This window comes from Microdochium trichocladiopsis (genome assembly GCF_020744255.1).
Source record: "Microdochium trichocladiopsis strain MPI-CAGE-CH-0230 chromosome Unknown B0I36scaffold_5, whole genome shotgun sequence".
Lineage (NCBI taxonomy): Eukaryota > Fungi > Ascomycota > Sordariomycetes > Xylariales > Microdochiaceae > Microdochium > Microdochium trichocladiopsis.
In genome coordinates, this window is record NW_025763548.1 from 140,925 (window position 1) to 155,112 (window position 14,188).

A 14,188-nucleotide genomic window follows, 5' to 3' on the forward strand; every position below is an offset into this window, starting at 1 on the left:
GCCGACCGGGAACAATCTAGAACCAAGAGCTTGATCTACCCGGCTCACGATCAGAAACACTCAAACACAACTATGATCGAATCAGCCGGAGATGATCTCGTGTAGCACGTGCTCCCACCCTTCCGAGTGCTCTGCTTTGGACAGCACATTGCTGTTATTGCGGTTGGGCTCACGCGCCCCTCCTGTCGCCAGCGTCGCTTGTCCATCCCGTCGGAACAAATAATACTGGTCTTCGATCTTCTCCTCCGTCCAACCCGCAGGCACTTCGGCAACGGCACAGGGCGAGTGCGTGTCCTCAGTAGCCATCTCGGCGAGCACATACTCCAGCCGGGGCAGCTTCTCGGCCGAGCTGCGCAGCGTGGTCGCCAGGACACTCGCGTCTGCCAGGAGAGCCGCCCGGTGCGAGCCAAGGGTGTCGACGGAGAGGCGAAGCCACAGATAGCGCAGACTCGGCGGCAGAAAGTCGCCCAGGTCGGGCTCTCTGATGATGACGGGCGCTGGCCTCTGGGCTCCAGGGGGGAGTAGGGCGGCTGACGTAGGGGCTCTTGTGAGCTCCGTGATGCTGGCGAGCCTGCTGAGCGGATCCGGAGGTACTCGAGCTCGGTGAGATGCCCCCTCAGACCGCCCAGTGAGCCGTCGTCGTCCACCTCGTAGTCCTCCGGCTCCCATTCGCCCGGAGACATTTCGTAGAGGTCGAGATCGAAGCGGCGCAGACGCCGGCCATGTGCTCTGAGGGCACGGGCGAAGCCATGGTAACTCGTGCCTATCTGATGGTCCCCAGGCTGATCATCTAGCCCAACATAAGGGCCGTACGGTTGCACCTTCAACACTAAGGTCTCCAGGCGGGGGTACGTGTTTAGCAGGTGAGCGACAATCTCACAGCCGCCGCGGCGGGACATCTCCGATTCTGTGAACTCGAGATGTTTGAGCGTCGGATGACGTATGGCGCCGTGGTAATCATCATCGCCGGCATCACCTTCAGTTGGTGCGCCGGCGAGAGGCCGTTCGAGGCACGCGGACACCAGACACGACTCGAGGGCCTGGAACGGTATAAGCGACTAGAGGTCCTAGCCAGAGAGGCCACATCTCTCCTCGCCAGTCAAGTCGAGCGTGCGGAGCCTGGACAGCGGCGCCAGAAACTTGCCATGGCCTCTGTCCGAGCCGACTGCGCTGGCCACTCTCCTCTGGGCACTACAGAAAGCAAAGAACCGATCCGGCGGCGTCTTGTCGTGATCCTCCGCAATCGACAGCGTGACGGCCTCGACACTGTGCGCGAGAGTCAGCGCGAAGATGGCGAGCAGGTCGAGTCCAATGTCGCGAGGGCGGCGTTGGAAATGGAATGCTCCAGCAGGCCCTGGGCCACGGAGCAATCCAACGCCCGGTAGTCGAGTAATACCGGCCAGCAAGTCTTCCAGAAACCGGCTAAAGCCAGGAGAGTATATCTCGCGGACATAGGCCCTGAATGGAGCGGCGTTGAGTGTCGCAATGATTCCACCACCATGCGGCATGTTGACCCAGCGGCAGCGAAAGTGGCGTATGTACTGAGCCACGGCCTGGTTCGTAGCGAGGAAGTTGAATTGAGGCACCGGGACTGTTCTCGTCTTGAGTGCCTCGGCTAGGTGATAGGCATACTCACTTCTGCCTAGGCTATCGTGAGTCGACTCGTCGGTAAAGACCAATTTGCGATAGGCAAGCGGCTCGACTAGGCTCCGGAAACGACGTGAAACTAGGGAAAGACACTTCGCCCGTACAAATTCTTGCGCATGCTTGGTCTTGGAGAACGTTCGACTCGGCGCAGGGTTCACGACAGAGCGGACGATCTCAAGCAGCAGCTCTTCTGGCAGCTGCTGAAGACCTTTGGGGGCCATCTGTGAAGCTATCCGGAACTGGCAATGTCTCAGTGATGGAGGACTGTCCAGTGACACGAAACAGCAGGCTCGAGATAGATGTGAAGCGTCCTCCCCCTTTACACGACAAGGCAAGTCACGTCGCAGGTGGGAACCGGAAATAAGGGCAAGGCATTGCCAAGAGCGGTTTACTTACGTAAGCTACATGTAGTTGACGGCTCCCAATAGGCGCACGGGTACCCGTGCGTATAATATTACACGGGTACCCGTGCAGATTCTGCTTACAGCTTAGCGTGTCTTAATTCCCGCCGACATCGCAATCCTGGATCCATATCCGGGGTGCACCCATATCAGCAGAAAAGGTCTGTCTTGACCTTCGCTAGTGACCTCAGGTGCTGTTTGACCTCCGATCACAGTATGTGCGTTGCCTTACACGTATAACGTATTTGACTTAACCTTTAACTATAATACACTCATCATCATCCCGGTGAAGAACTTGCTGCTCCTCACAGTCCTGTGCCGCCCTCCTCCACACATCACCCATACCTCTTCGATTAGCTAGACCGCTTGTCGACTCCTGGGCAACCTGAACATCGATTCGCTCCGTCTCAGACCGATCCCAGTCCAAATATGCCATCATTTCTTCCCTTGTCCAGGCCCGTTCACCCTCTCGCGTTAAGCAACGCCTCGTCATTTGCTTATGGTCTAAGCACCAATCGTACTGCGCTTTACTATACCGTAATGGTAAACCCATTGCCTGCCGGTACATCTGGTTGCTCGCATAGGTACCCGGGAGTAGGGACTTCTTCCAGATCTCTCGCGTAGCGACGTATCTTTGGTAAATCGCTTTTGGGTCACTGTATTTTAAAGGCTGCTCCGGAGCTTGCTGGTGTTCTTCGGCGTACTCTGAGACGGGTTCTTTAGCTCGTCGTAAGGGCTGGTCGTTTTCTGAGAGCCGAGCTTCGATCTCTTCTAAGATCTGTTCCGTAATCCCTTCTTGGGCCGACGAGTTATTAAGAAGTTCGGGAATTGGCGACTCATGTTGAGGTCTGCACGTCGATAATTCAATCGTAGCTTCAGGTATCGACGTGTCGGCCGGCGGCTCTGGTGTTATTCGTAGCTGTTGCGATGCCGCCTCTACTCGAAGTTGTAGCTCTGCGTACTTTAGGGGGCATAATCGAGACGTCCTTGAATGACCTAGACGGTGACATCTAGTACAGGTTAAAGGTCCCTTTCGCTTAGCCGCGACTTCAACAGCTTCAAAGCCGCTAGGCTCCCTTCGGTTACTTGATCGCGGTAAAGAAGTGTTGGTACTAGTCATATCAATACGTTGGCGAGGCTCTTGGAGAAAAGGTTTCGCGCCGCTCCGGATTAGGTGCCAATGCGAATGGAAGTCTCCTAGGCAAAGGGCTTTTCCTTCGGACAACAAAGCCTCAAGTTTGTGAACGCATGGTAGGCCTTGCGACCGAGAGAATATGCCTGTACAGCGTTGTAGCGGACTGCTCGTCTGGAGAAGCTTCCGCTGCTCTTCAACCTTTCGAAGAGCCTCGTGTGATACCCAACCCCGTACTACACCATAAAGTGGACCGGAAAGTTCGATCGGAGACCGAATCTGCTGTTTTGCCTGGTTGGACCTCAGCTCCCCAAGTTGGTTTATTAGCGCATGCTTAATAGCCCTCCAGGCCTCAAACAAATCGAGTGTCGACGTTTTCAGATGACTTTTAAGAAGCGCATGGACACCTTCGACGCGCGAAGTAACAACATTACCGAAATGAGGGTAGCTGTCAACCCAGGCCTTTACAAGCTTTTCCTTATACAGGTCAAGCCATGTCTCTTTAATGTAGGCCACGTCCCGTACATGCGTTGTAATATAGCGTTGTTCAAATGTCGACATACGGATGTCGAATATTGCCTCGGTGGGAGAACGAATAATTTGGTGCCAGTGCTGGTAAAAGTCATGCCACTCTTTCAGTCTCGCAGATTTGTCGGCTTCGGAGTCCTGGAGTTGTAGCTGGATAGCGAATGAAGGCTGACAGTATCGAAGGACGGCTTTGTTCGCATGCCAAAGGCATAGCAATGAAGCAGCAGAAGGAAAGCATACTGCGATTGCGTTGATACAAGCAAGACATCGATCGGTAAGAATAACTGAAGGTAGGCGGGATTTGCTAATTTCGTAGAGTGACCGGAGGCGCTCTAGAGCCCAAACGAAATCTTCCTCGCTTTCTCCACTAAGAAATGCGAATGCGATACAGAAGGATCGTTGAGAAGCGTCTACTCCGATTATATCTAGGAGCGGCATTCCGTATTTGTTCGTTTTGTAGGTACAGTCGAGGATTAAAACATCCGGATAAGCTTGAAGATAGCTTAGCGACTCTGGATGGGCGAAAAGCACAGCCTTTACGCGGTTCTCCGAATCAAGTTGTAAACGGCTCCAGAAACCTTCATGGTCAAGCCGGTTAGCTAGGGCATTGATCGTGCTCTGCCCTTCGTACATCTCGCGCCTACTGTCCGCGATTCGGTTGTAGATATCTTGCTGCGTTGCAATCGAACTCGTGTTTTGGTGTATGTACGTTCGAATCTCCTTAGGTGCGACGCCAGCATTTGCGAGGCTAGATAGACGAGTGATCGTTTCCGTATCGAGTGCGCGATGCTTAGGATGGGCGGATGGGTGTAAACTTGGCTCGTGGTTGTGTTGGGCAAACTGCGGGTCGGGTCGGTGTCGTATTGTCCATGTGCCGCTGTCTCGTGACTCTTTTGCTAGTACAGAGAACGGACAGTTGGTACTTCGCGTAGATGTTTTTCGCTGGCGCGGTCTTCCAGAGGCGTAGTCGCGACATGATCGATCACATGCATATACGACTGAGAGCCTGCCTGTCTTTTCCTTTGTTGACCTTTTCGTAACAAAGGCGTAGCCTCTTGTGTACGCCCACTCGTTGATAGCTTTAAATAAGGTATCTCGGGACTCGTAGGTGCCTTCCGGAGGGAGACTGTCATCGGGAAATGAATGGTGGGTACTACTAGTAGCTGCCATCGGGAGACAAATCTGAGGCTAGTAATGGTAATAAAAGAAATACACGAAAGCACCTCAGCGCGCTTTGTAGCGCGTAAAGTATTGTATGCTGACAGCACCTGAGATCACCAGCGAAGGTCAAGACAGACCTTTTCTGCTGATATGGGTGCACCCCGGATATGGATCCAGGATTGCGATGTCGGCGGGAATTAAGACACGCTAAGCTGTAAGCAGAATCTGCACGGGTACCCGTGTAATATTATACGCACGGGTACCCGTGCGCCTATTGGGAGCCGTAGTTGACCCGGCTCACACTTCCGCTCCGTGGATAAGTATCGTCTTGCGTTTCCTACCACAAACTTTCGGGGGAGAGACTAGCGCAAATCTAGCCAACGCCAATCTCGCCAAATTATGCTTCTTCTGACGCTCTCTCTATCCTTGGGTAGTGAGGCTAGAGTCAATTCCCGACCATCTACCTTCCGCGAGCTCACACCCAGGTATTCCTCTGGTCTTTCCACTGAATCCCCTCTACACCGGGTGATCGAGCAGACCTCGCGCTCTCCTTCGTCACGGCTCTCGACATTGGCACACCTAGCTGAGACCCTGCCATGGTAGCACCTCTCTGATCCTCCTTCCATTGCTCCTCGACTGACTCCGATGACGTGTCCGAGCCATTCTCCTCCTTCTCCCTCGTCACGGCCCTCGACATGGGCAGATCCACTGGGAACACGGGCCGCGAGAAGCGGTTGAACGCGATGAAATATTCGGAGTCTCCCTCTACAGCATTAGCTGGACGTGGCGCGTGGATGCTCTTGCGCCGGACAGAGACGGCGTCGTCGGTGATGCGCTTGGCGCCAAAGTACTTGTAGAACAAGCTCAGGGCAGGCACCGAGAGGCCGTGGACCACGATACTAAACAGGACGAGCCAGTAGATGACTAAGCACTTTTTGTCAGAGATGTTCTTCGACCTTGTGGAGAGGTTCGGACGGGGAGTAGGGACCCACCTGGAGCAATGGCATTAAGCAGAACTCTTTCACCTTCGTCGGCCTCGTTTAGGCTGGGCATGAGGTGCAGACGAGTGTGCTCCACGTAGAAGATGGCACCGACACCGATGGGACCAAAGTATCCAAAGAAGAACACCTGCTTCCAGTCGGTGACGGTGCTCTTCATGGTCCGGTAGGTCAGCATGATGGCCGGGATGCGGCGGAAGATGAGCACCATGATGCCCAGGCCTAACAGCCGCGGTAGCGTGATGCCCGTCGTCTCGGGCTGGTGGAACTCGGCCCACGGCATGACCGCACCGAGATACATGAATCCGCCAAAGTTGAGAATGACGTCTACGCAGTTGTTGACCTCGTCATGGCGGCGGAGCGTCTCAGCAAGATACTCGCCATCCCAGTTGAGCGCGCAGCCGGCACAGAAGGAGGCGAGAAGGTCACTGATACCAAGACTGCCTGCGGTGCCGACAATGAAGAGCTGTACAGTGACCATTCATGTTAGCCACCACAACAATACACTTGCCAATCTCGAGCAATGGGCTACCGTCTCAAGACTTACACCGATGGCCGTAGGGAACAGCACGTAGCTCTCCTCGTCAATCCACTTCCTTCTCAAGCAGAACTTGAGACCTTGGCCAGACAAGAACCCGATCACAGCACCGTACACCATGGCCAGGAGCACGACATATAGCAACGTCTCGACGACCCAGTTCTGCAGGGCGAGCAGTGGTCCGCCGCCGAGCCGTCCCACCTCGGCAGCACGGGCAACTATGCCACCCGTAGCCGGCGTGTCTGGGACCTCCGAGTGGCGCATAAAGTATATCGCCAGCATGAGGAAGGGAAAGGCGAACCCATCGTTGGCTCCGGCTTCGGCCGAGATGATCTCGCGCAAGGGGCGGGCGACGTAGCGGTCGGCAAAGGGGCCCTTGGCGATGGCCTGCGAGAGGATGGGGTCGTTGGGCGTGACGCAGGCGCTGAGAACGAGCGAGGCGAGCAGCGAGACGTTGGGGATGGTGGCGAGCACGCAGAGGCACGTCGTCACCCAGATGATGGCCATGACGGGGATAAGGCAGATGACCATCTCCTTCCAGTGGTGCCACACGTACTTGGCGGGCAGCTGGTATCCCGCGATGACGAGCTGCAGGCCGATCATGACTCTCATCACGCCCAGAGTGATGGGCGACACTTGGTCAGGCGACGCGGAGCCCCATCGTTCTGGGAATATGAATTTCGCGGCGATAGGGCCGAGAATGATGCCCAGAAAGACAGCCGGCACTGTGTAGTCTATATGAGCATGCTGTCGTATGAGGTGCAAGAGGAGGAAGTTGTGAGAGGTACGAACAGGCTTCACCGAGGTACCATTGGCGCTTGAGCTTGACCGACAAGAACCCGAATAATACAATAAAGGCCCCTAGAAGATGTGTGAGTTAGTCGACAGTTGTGATTCCTGCCGCGACGGGAATGTCAGAGGACGTACCAAACACTGAGATGACAGTGTTGAGTTCGATGATGTCAAGGGCAGGCATCTTGCGAGTAGTGTGGTAGTAGACACGACTCGACCGGCGAGAGTGTCCTGGACAGTAGGAAAAGACAAAGGGGACCAAAGGAAGAACAACGAGCTGGCTAATGCGAGATCAAAACAAGGAGACATGCAGGAGAAGGGAGTTAAGAGGATCAAGGATGTGTTGGCAATGACATCGTGGTGGATATAATAAAGCAGAGTACCTGCGGATAGATATGTGACCAGGGGATGGTCCAAGCAGGTGACGGGCGGACACGGCGATCATCACGCATCTTAATTCCCGCAAGTCTTGGACGGAGAACTACCGACATCTCCCGTTTCAACTGGATCCGCCTTGCCAACAGGGCCGGGAAGGATATCAAGGTATTGACGACAAAGATAGGAACAGGCGGAGCCTTGTGTCTTGGGACTTCCCGCTTGGCCCCGAATAAGGAGAGAGCTGGCGCGTTCAAGACAAAGCTCAAGCTTTCGGTACGTCAAATCGCACCCTTTCTTTTCTGTTGGATGCGTGTCTTGGCTTTCAATAGCCTCGTGCTGAGTGAGGCCTTGAATTCCCCCTGCTACGTGGTAATGCTTCAAGACCATGCAGATCCAATATGCTGAGAATCTTGGCTGAGACCAAGTGGACGTTCCCCTGGCGCAACAGAGAGAGCGCTACTGCATAGATTAGAGGGCCAGAGAGCACGCTCTGCCGCCACGGAAGCCAGGACAATGGGAGGTGTCGTTGTCAAACTCACGACCAAGAAATGCGGCCCGGAGCTCGGATGCTGGGCTCGGTGCAGGGCGCCGTGTGATTGGCAGGCCGGGGCTCCATCTGTGCCGGTTTCCAGCTTGGGATGGGTTGGCAAGTCTTGGGGCTGGTGCCGGTTCCGCGCCTGCGGTGTGGATCGCCGTCTACAGGGGCTCCAGGGCCGCCCTGCCAAGGCTTGGGGAGCCCACACTGATTCTTGGGACGTCTCTGTGCCCCCAGGACGGTGGCTCAGCATACCTATGTACTTTTTGTGTTATGGGATGATTTTGATTCTTCCTGGTGGGTAGCTGACTAGTCGCGGCAAGCATCACTAGCTTCAGTACGCAAAACAGGAAACTTATCGGCCCATGAGGAGCGATAGGATACGCTCAACTGAGAGAAGAGGCATCACTACAGATATGAAAGACCAAATACCAGTCATTGCGGAGAGAGGCCAGCAAGCTGTTCATCCCGAAGCAACACCGCACTCTTTCAGTCAACGCAAAGCGCTACTAGGGCAGGTGGCGATCCGCAATTTGGAAGAGGCTCATATCCGCCAAGTCCTCCCCTTCACCTATCGTTCTTGGCATGTATCGAGGAACCAACAGACGTATCTCGGTTATCCGGCAGAGCGATCGCACACTGAGGCGTCGCCAATACTCGCCAATGCTGCCAAGTTGTCTCCAACTTCTAGCCTCCAGCTTGGTACGTCAGTCTCCCGCGCGGCAGACACTGCCGCCTACCGCCTCGTTTTCTCGTAGCCGGGACAGCAGCCTCGTGCCGCTTCGCCACTTCGGTCAAGTTCGAGCAAGAGCGAGAAAGAGATCGAGAGCGGTCTCAAGTCTATTGACGTAGACGCCGCGGGTGCGAAACTGGGCTGCTCAGACTTTGGAAAGGCCGCCGTGTAAGTGGCTTCAAAATGTCCCATAGTTTCGTTCGGGGACTTGCTTTTCAACCAAGAATAACAATGACTATCCACATCACAAGATCAATGCCTAGGAATCGAATCAACAGGGCAGTTTCGCGAGATCATAACCACGCAAATCAGGTACTTTGGATCTTATATTGACGCATCATCGACTTTCATCTGGCTGCTCACAACGCCTATTGGCCAAGGTGTTCTTGTACCTTGCATAAAGGAAATAATGTGGCCATGTGCTTTCCAAGGAGCATAAGCCTCACCGAGTAGCTCTCCTCCCTGCCAAGGACTACCTGTACGCACACCATCCACTGGGAGACGGCCGAACAGAACTCCGGTTGTGGATGACAGAGGCCCCACACGCACAAGTCTTGTGCCGCACCTCTTATACTCTTCTCTCCACCTTAGTCAATGCTGTCTTGATCTCCCTCCCATAAACCGTAAGCTGCCATCAAAGATCCGAGCAATAAGTCAGCCCACAGAAGTTCAAGGAGAGTGGATAGACTAATGCTACATTTCCACCTCGATAAATCAGAACATCATATCTGTAGCAATTCCATTATCACATGCCGACGATCATTTCAGAGGCTGGCTAGATGATGTCTCTCACCAAACAACATAACCTTTTCTTTGACTCCCTTTGCTTGCAGTCTCCAGACGATATCCACCCAGGTCACAATTTGGACGCCCCCGGCTCGATCCCCTTCTCGGCAGCCCGCCGCTGCACCAATGCCCAAGAATACTCGGCCATGGGCACAAACGAGTCAGCATACCTCTTTGCCTCCTCGCTCGACGCCTGGCGCCTCGCCGCCCTCGCAGCGATGCCCTGGCATATCACCGCGCCTCTCATCATGGAGAACGCCATGGCCCACTGCATGTCCGGCTTGGGATCCCACTCTGCCACGGCTGCGTACTGGCCCAGCGCCCCGTCGACGGTCGGCAGGCCCGGCGTGCAGCCGGCCTTGAAGGCCCTGTTCTGCATTGTCCACTCCACGTCGGCGTCTGTCGTGTAGTACACGCCCAGAAGGCCGCAGAGGTCGGACAGCGGATGGCCGATGGTGCTCATCTCCCAGTCCAGGACGCCGATGACGCGGGGCTCCGTCTTGTGGAAGACGAGGTTGTCGATCTTGAAGTCGCCGTGCACGATGGTCGCCCGGTCCCGCGGCTGCTCTCTGGCAAAGTAGGCGAGCAGCTGCGGGAAGTGCGGGATGCTGCCTACAGGCTCGCCCGTGTCGACGTCGACGGCTTTTTCCTGGGACGCGGCGGTGATCTGCCACGTCTTGAGCTGGCGGTTGTAGAATCCGCTGCTCTTGCCAAAGGTGTCGAGGCCCAGGGCTTTGTAGTCGATGCGGTGCAGCTTGGCGAGTGTCTCGACTGCGGACTGCCACATGAGACTTCTGTCTTGGGCGGGATACTCTGTCATTGCCATTATTACACGTCAGTATCCCTGAGGCCAGGCGTCAATGGGATTCCCTGAAACGTTTACCCAGCATGGCGGCGTCCTCGATGATCCTGCCATCGAGGAACTCCATGACGTAGAACGCCGTGCCAATGACTGCCGTGTCCTCGCACAGGCAGTACACAGCCGGGACAGGCACGTCGGTCCCAGCTAGGGCGTGCAGAATGCGGTACTCGCGCTCGACCTGGTGTGCCGAAGTCGACAGCAGCTTCCCGGGAGGCTTCTTGCGCATGACGTATTTCGTGCCGGTGCCCGAAACGAGCTGGTATGTCGGGTTGGACTGGCCAAAGCCAAACTGCTTGACCTCGAGCGGGCCCTTGAAGCCGCTTATCTTGTCACACAAGTATGCCTCGAGAGCACCCACGTCAATCGGCTGGCGCACTCGGCCCGCCATTGCTCTCGATGTGACGGGGGTCCCTCGGATCCTTGGTCCGGTCGCGAGTGCAGAGAGGGTGGCCTACGGCGTCACAAGGCAGACGGTGACACTTGGATATGGTGTCTCGCGAAACCCCCTCGACAATTAAGTGAGGTGAGGTGGATCCGCGTTGATCGACGCTGTCCAGCCGGATGTGGCGCCGCCGCTACTCTGATGCGGAGAAGGGCCGAGGCAAAAAGAAAGTGCCGGGAACCCCACGTCTGTCATCCCTGGCTTCCCCAGGAAATGACAGCCAAGCGCTAACCCAGTGCGGCGTCTCCCAATCTTACTGGCCCAATGTGAATCTTAGAGCTCTCCAAAATGTGCCATGAAAGACTATAGCTGATACCATGTCGCGCGGATTTTAGTTCACTGAGATGAGCAGGCCTCTTTGAGATGGAAGACAGGATATTAAGCATCAAACCAGTCATATTAGCTCTACCTAGGCATGATCAACATGCTCTCTAATTATTAGAGATCGTCCTCGTCGTCCAGCACCCGTTATCCAACCCGGGCCAGATCGTCTCATTCCACAGATTAAGCGGCTTCAAATCCAAGCCACTCATACAGTCCAGTCCTTTCCCAGACTTCTCCATGCTAATAACCCTCTACTCATAAACCAATGATTTGTCAATTCCCGGACTTTAGTTGTCGACTTCCTCCTCCTGGTCGTCCTGGGTGAGGCCCGCGGCAGGCTTGGCGATGGCAGTGCCGTTGCCAGCAGCCGGCGCGGCGGCGCCACCAGCAGCCAGTTGCACGGGGACACAGCCACCAAAGGGACCGGCGCGGGCAGGGTTCTCGCAGCGGACCATGCAGACGTTGGACTGGCCGGCAACGGTACCAGTGCAGGTCTGGCCAGCGGGGATGGCAGCAATGAGGGGCTATTGGAAAGAACGAGTTAGCAAACATGGTGATGTGTGAAATGATGAAGAGAGTGTATGTGCTTACGTGGTCCTGGACCTGTCCGTCCCGGTTGCGGCCACGCTGGTCGCCCTCGACGTTGGTGGTGACGGTGATGGGAGTCCAGTTGGTGCCGGTGCCAGTGGCGTCAATCATGCAGGTGTAAGGGCCGGCGCCGTCGGCGTTGACCTGGTGCAGAGTCATGGTGAGCGAGCCACCGGCGCTGACCTGGGGCAGGGTGGCGCCCATGGCAGCCATGACGGCCGCGGTGCCGCTCTCGACGTTGTTGGTGCCGGCACCGATTGTCTCACCGCATCCGTCGGCGGCCTCGCCGCGGAAGCGGGTCGAGTCGGCCTGGAAGGGGTTGCGGCGGGTTCCATCGCGAGGAGTGGAGGCGTCGACTGTGGTCATGTGTGGTTAGTCGCTGTGTGATGGAGGCGAGAGTGCAAAGAGAAGGTGGAAAGCTTACCAGCAATGGCAGAGCCAAGACCGCCGAGGTCGCCCTGGGCCTGGATGATGGCGGCGTGGCCGGCAACAAGCTGACCAGCAGCGAGGAGGGTGGAGGCGATGTAGACGGAGGCAATCATTTTGATGGTTGGATTATGGAACAGGATTTTTGTTGGAAAGGTTTGAGGGTCGAAGTGATTCACAGAATCGGGTATAATGCTGAAGAATGGAAATGAAGAACTCGAACAAGCTGACCAGAGCTGAAAGGCGAGGAGAGGAGGAAGAGGAAGAGGAAAGATGCTGATGATGATGCTGATGATGATGATGAGGACAGAAAGAAGTGTCGAGTTGAGAGGGCGTGACGGGTTCTTTATATGTTGATGCTGGTGTGAGGATCGCTTGGGCGACCATCACAGAATGCCACCCTCCTCCGCGGCAGCTGCGAGTTTCATGCCAAAGCTGGCGGGACAAACAAACGAATCGCCAAACCCTATAGCCCGCCACGATAATCCGGGACTGCGGTCTCGATTCTGAAACCCATTATCGCCATGTTTCTCCTGCCTGACGTTCTGTTGACCAGTCAGGTCGCGCGAGACTTCAAACAGGAGTTAAGGGCAGGAGGCTGTGCCACCGTCACTCGTGTGGAGGAGCAAGCATCGTGGAAGCCGCCAGGAGCTTCACGTGGCGGTCTGCGGGGCTGCTCTGCCGCCTCCATTCTTAGCCGAGTGCTGTCACTTGGCCGGAATGGGCAAGTCAGCCATGAGGCTCTGCCCACGCAGGGGTTCGTGGGGGAGGGAGAGCGGAGCACGGAAATGGGAGATGCCGTGAGGCGTTGGGTGGGAGAAACCCCCGGCGGGCGGGAATGAAGCTTAGATTGGGCTCCTGATTGCCACAGGGGTCTTTGCAGTGGTTGGCAGCCGAGTCAAGAGGTGACCAGCGGCTGCGGAATACAACAACGAGGCACGGCCCAGAGTGGCGGTCCTGAAACATGTGCGCAGAAAACCGCACGGGAAAGCAGGCCATTGCGGTACGGCAGTCAGGTAGGCAGGTAGGTGAGGTCAGGTCAGGTCGAAAAGAGGCTGGACGGGCTGCTGGTGCGTTTCGGCTGCCAGGCCCACAGCAAGAAAACCCCTGCCCTTGTCACCCTGATCGTGACATTTCTTGGCTGGTGCGCCGACTCCACGACGGCATCGTGGTGCCGGCCCACGCTCATAGTGCCGGAGAATATGGCCCTCAGGGCGAGCACAGCCTCACCGGCAGCCATGCGCCGCCCTCGACTGGGTCCATTTAGAGCACCGATCCGGTGCAAACCCAAAAACAAGCTTAGTCCCGCGGGTCAGGGGTCGCTTGTGACAGCACAACACGGGGTCCCTCGAGGACGCTGAAACCACGCTAAGACTGACCCCACGTCGCGCGTCATCTTCGACTGATGTTTGGAAACGACGGTGATGGCTTCAGCTCTGTGCCGTCCTACCCATTCCCACCGCCTCGCTGGCGCTAATTACGGAGTAGCATCGCTGGAGGCCTGGAGTAACAAGTCGACCGCCCGCCCGCCCTCGATGCTGCGGCGAGGTCGGCGCGAAATGCATTCCAAAACTGCGACACTGGCTCCACGTCTGGACTCCTTCTGGACCGCTCTGCCATGCTCACACCGCTTGCCATGGCTTTCCAATGATGAGGGACGGGACTCGTCTGCCACACTACAGGAATTGAGCAGGCGGACGTCGCTGGAGGGTTGGGAAGTGTGAGGGGAGACGCCTCCCAGCGGCCAATGGATTGGAGACAGAGCAGCGCGTCGTGAGCTTCAATAGTTGATCGTCACAGCTCGTGTTGGCTAGCATGGCTCAATGGGCATATCCCGAATTCAGAGATGTTCGCAGAATTCCTCGTGCATCATGTTTGACTTGTCGCAAAGGCCAGTGCAGCCTCGTCCCACCTGAC

The 14,188-nt window shown here is 56.1% G+C and overlaps 4 protein-coding genes across 4 annotated transcripts; all 4 read right to left on the minus strand.

Moving 5' to 3' along the window:
• Positions 1-81: 81 nt before the first annotated feature.
• On the minus strand, positions 82-1,868 carry B0I36DRAFT_362425 (uncharacterized protein; the record flags this gene model as incomplete). Its single annotated transcript, XM_046158658.1, has 3 exons — positions 82-481; positions 595-1,040; positions 1,167-1,868. 3 exons carry the CDS (start codon positions 1,866-1,868, stop codon positions 82-84), a joined length of 1,548 nt encoding a protein of 515 aa, XP_046012269.1.
• A 3,312-nt stretch (positions 1,869-5,180) lies between these two features.
• On the minus strand, positions 5,181-7,381 carry B0I36DRAFT_266989 (Sodium/hydrogen exchanger family-domain-containing protein; the record flags this gene model as incomplete). The annotated part of the gene is made up of 5 exons (XM_046151223.1): positions 5,181-5,793; positions 5,862-6,333; positions 6,415-7,130; positions 7,198-7,266; positions 7,333-7,381. The coding sequence occupies 5 exons, from the start codon at positions 7,379-7,381 to the stop codon at positions 5,345-5,347; spliced, it is 1,755 nt and encodes a 584-aa protein (XP_046012270.1). The 3' UTR covers positions 5,181-5,344.
• Positions 7,382-9,282: 1,901 nt separating this feature from the next.
• B0I36DRAFT_322088 (phosphotransferase enzyme family protein) lies at positions 9,283-11,109 on the minus strand. Its single transcript, XM_046153803.1, has 2 exons — positions 10,513-11,109; positions 9,283-10,442 (listed from the first exon to the last, which is right to left on the minus strand). Exons 1-2 carry the CDS (start codon positions 10,877-10,879, stop codon positions 9,700-9,702), a joined length of 1,110 nt encoding a protein of 369 aa, XP_046012271.1. The 5' UTR covers positions 10,880-11,109; the 3' UTR covers positions 9,283-9,699.
• A 435-nt stretch (positions 11,110-11,544) lies between these two features.
• Positions 11,545-12,387, minus strand: B0I36DRAFT_373844 (uncharacterized protein; the record flags this gene model as incomplete). Its single annotated transcript, XM_046160231.1, has 3 exons — positions 11,545-11,781; positions 11,849-12,201; positions 12,270-12,387. The coding sequence occupies 3 exons, from the start codon at positions 12,385-12,387 to the stop codon at positions 11,545-11,547; spliced, it is 708 nt and encodes a 235-aa protein (XP_046012272.1).
• Between the last annotated feature and the right edge of the window lie 1,801 nt (positions 12,388-14,188).

Excerpts from the sequence above, each read along its gene's own strand:
- B0I36DRAFT_322088 (XM_046153803.1), bottom strand. The coding sequence starts at position 10,879 with ATGGCGGGCCGAGTGCGCCAGCCGATTGACGTGGGTGCTCTCGAGGCA. Across the intron at positions 10,443-10,512 it reads CGAGGACGCCGCCATGCTGG|AGTATCCCGCCCAAGACAGA; the intron begins GTAAACGTTTCA and ends TGGCAATGACAG.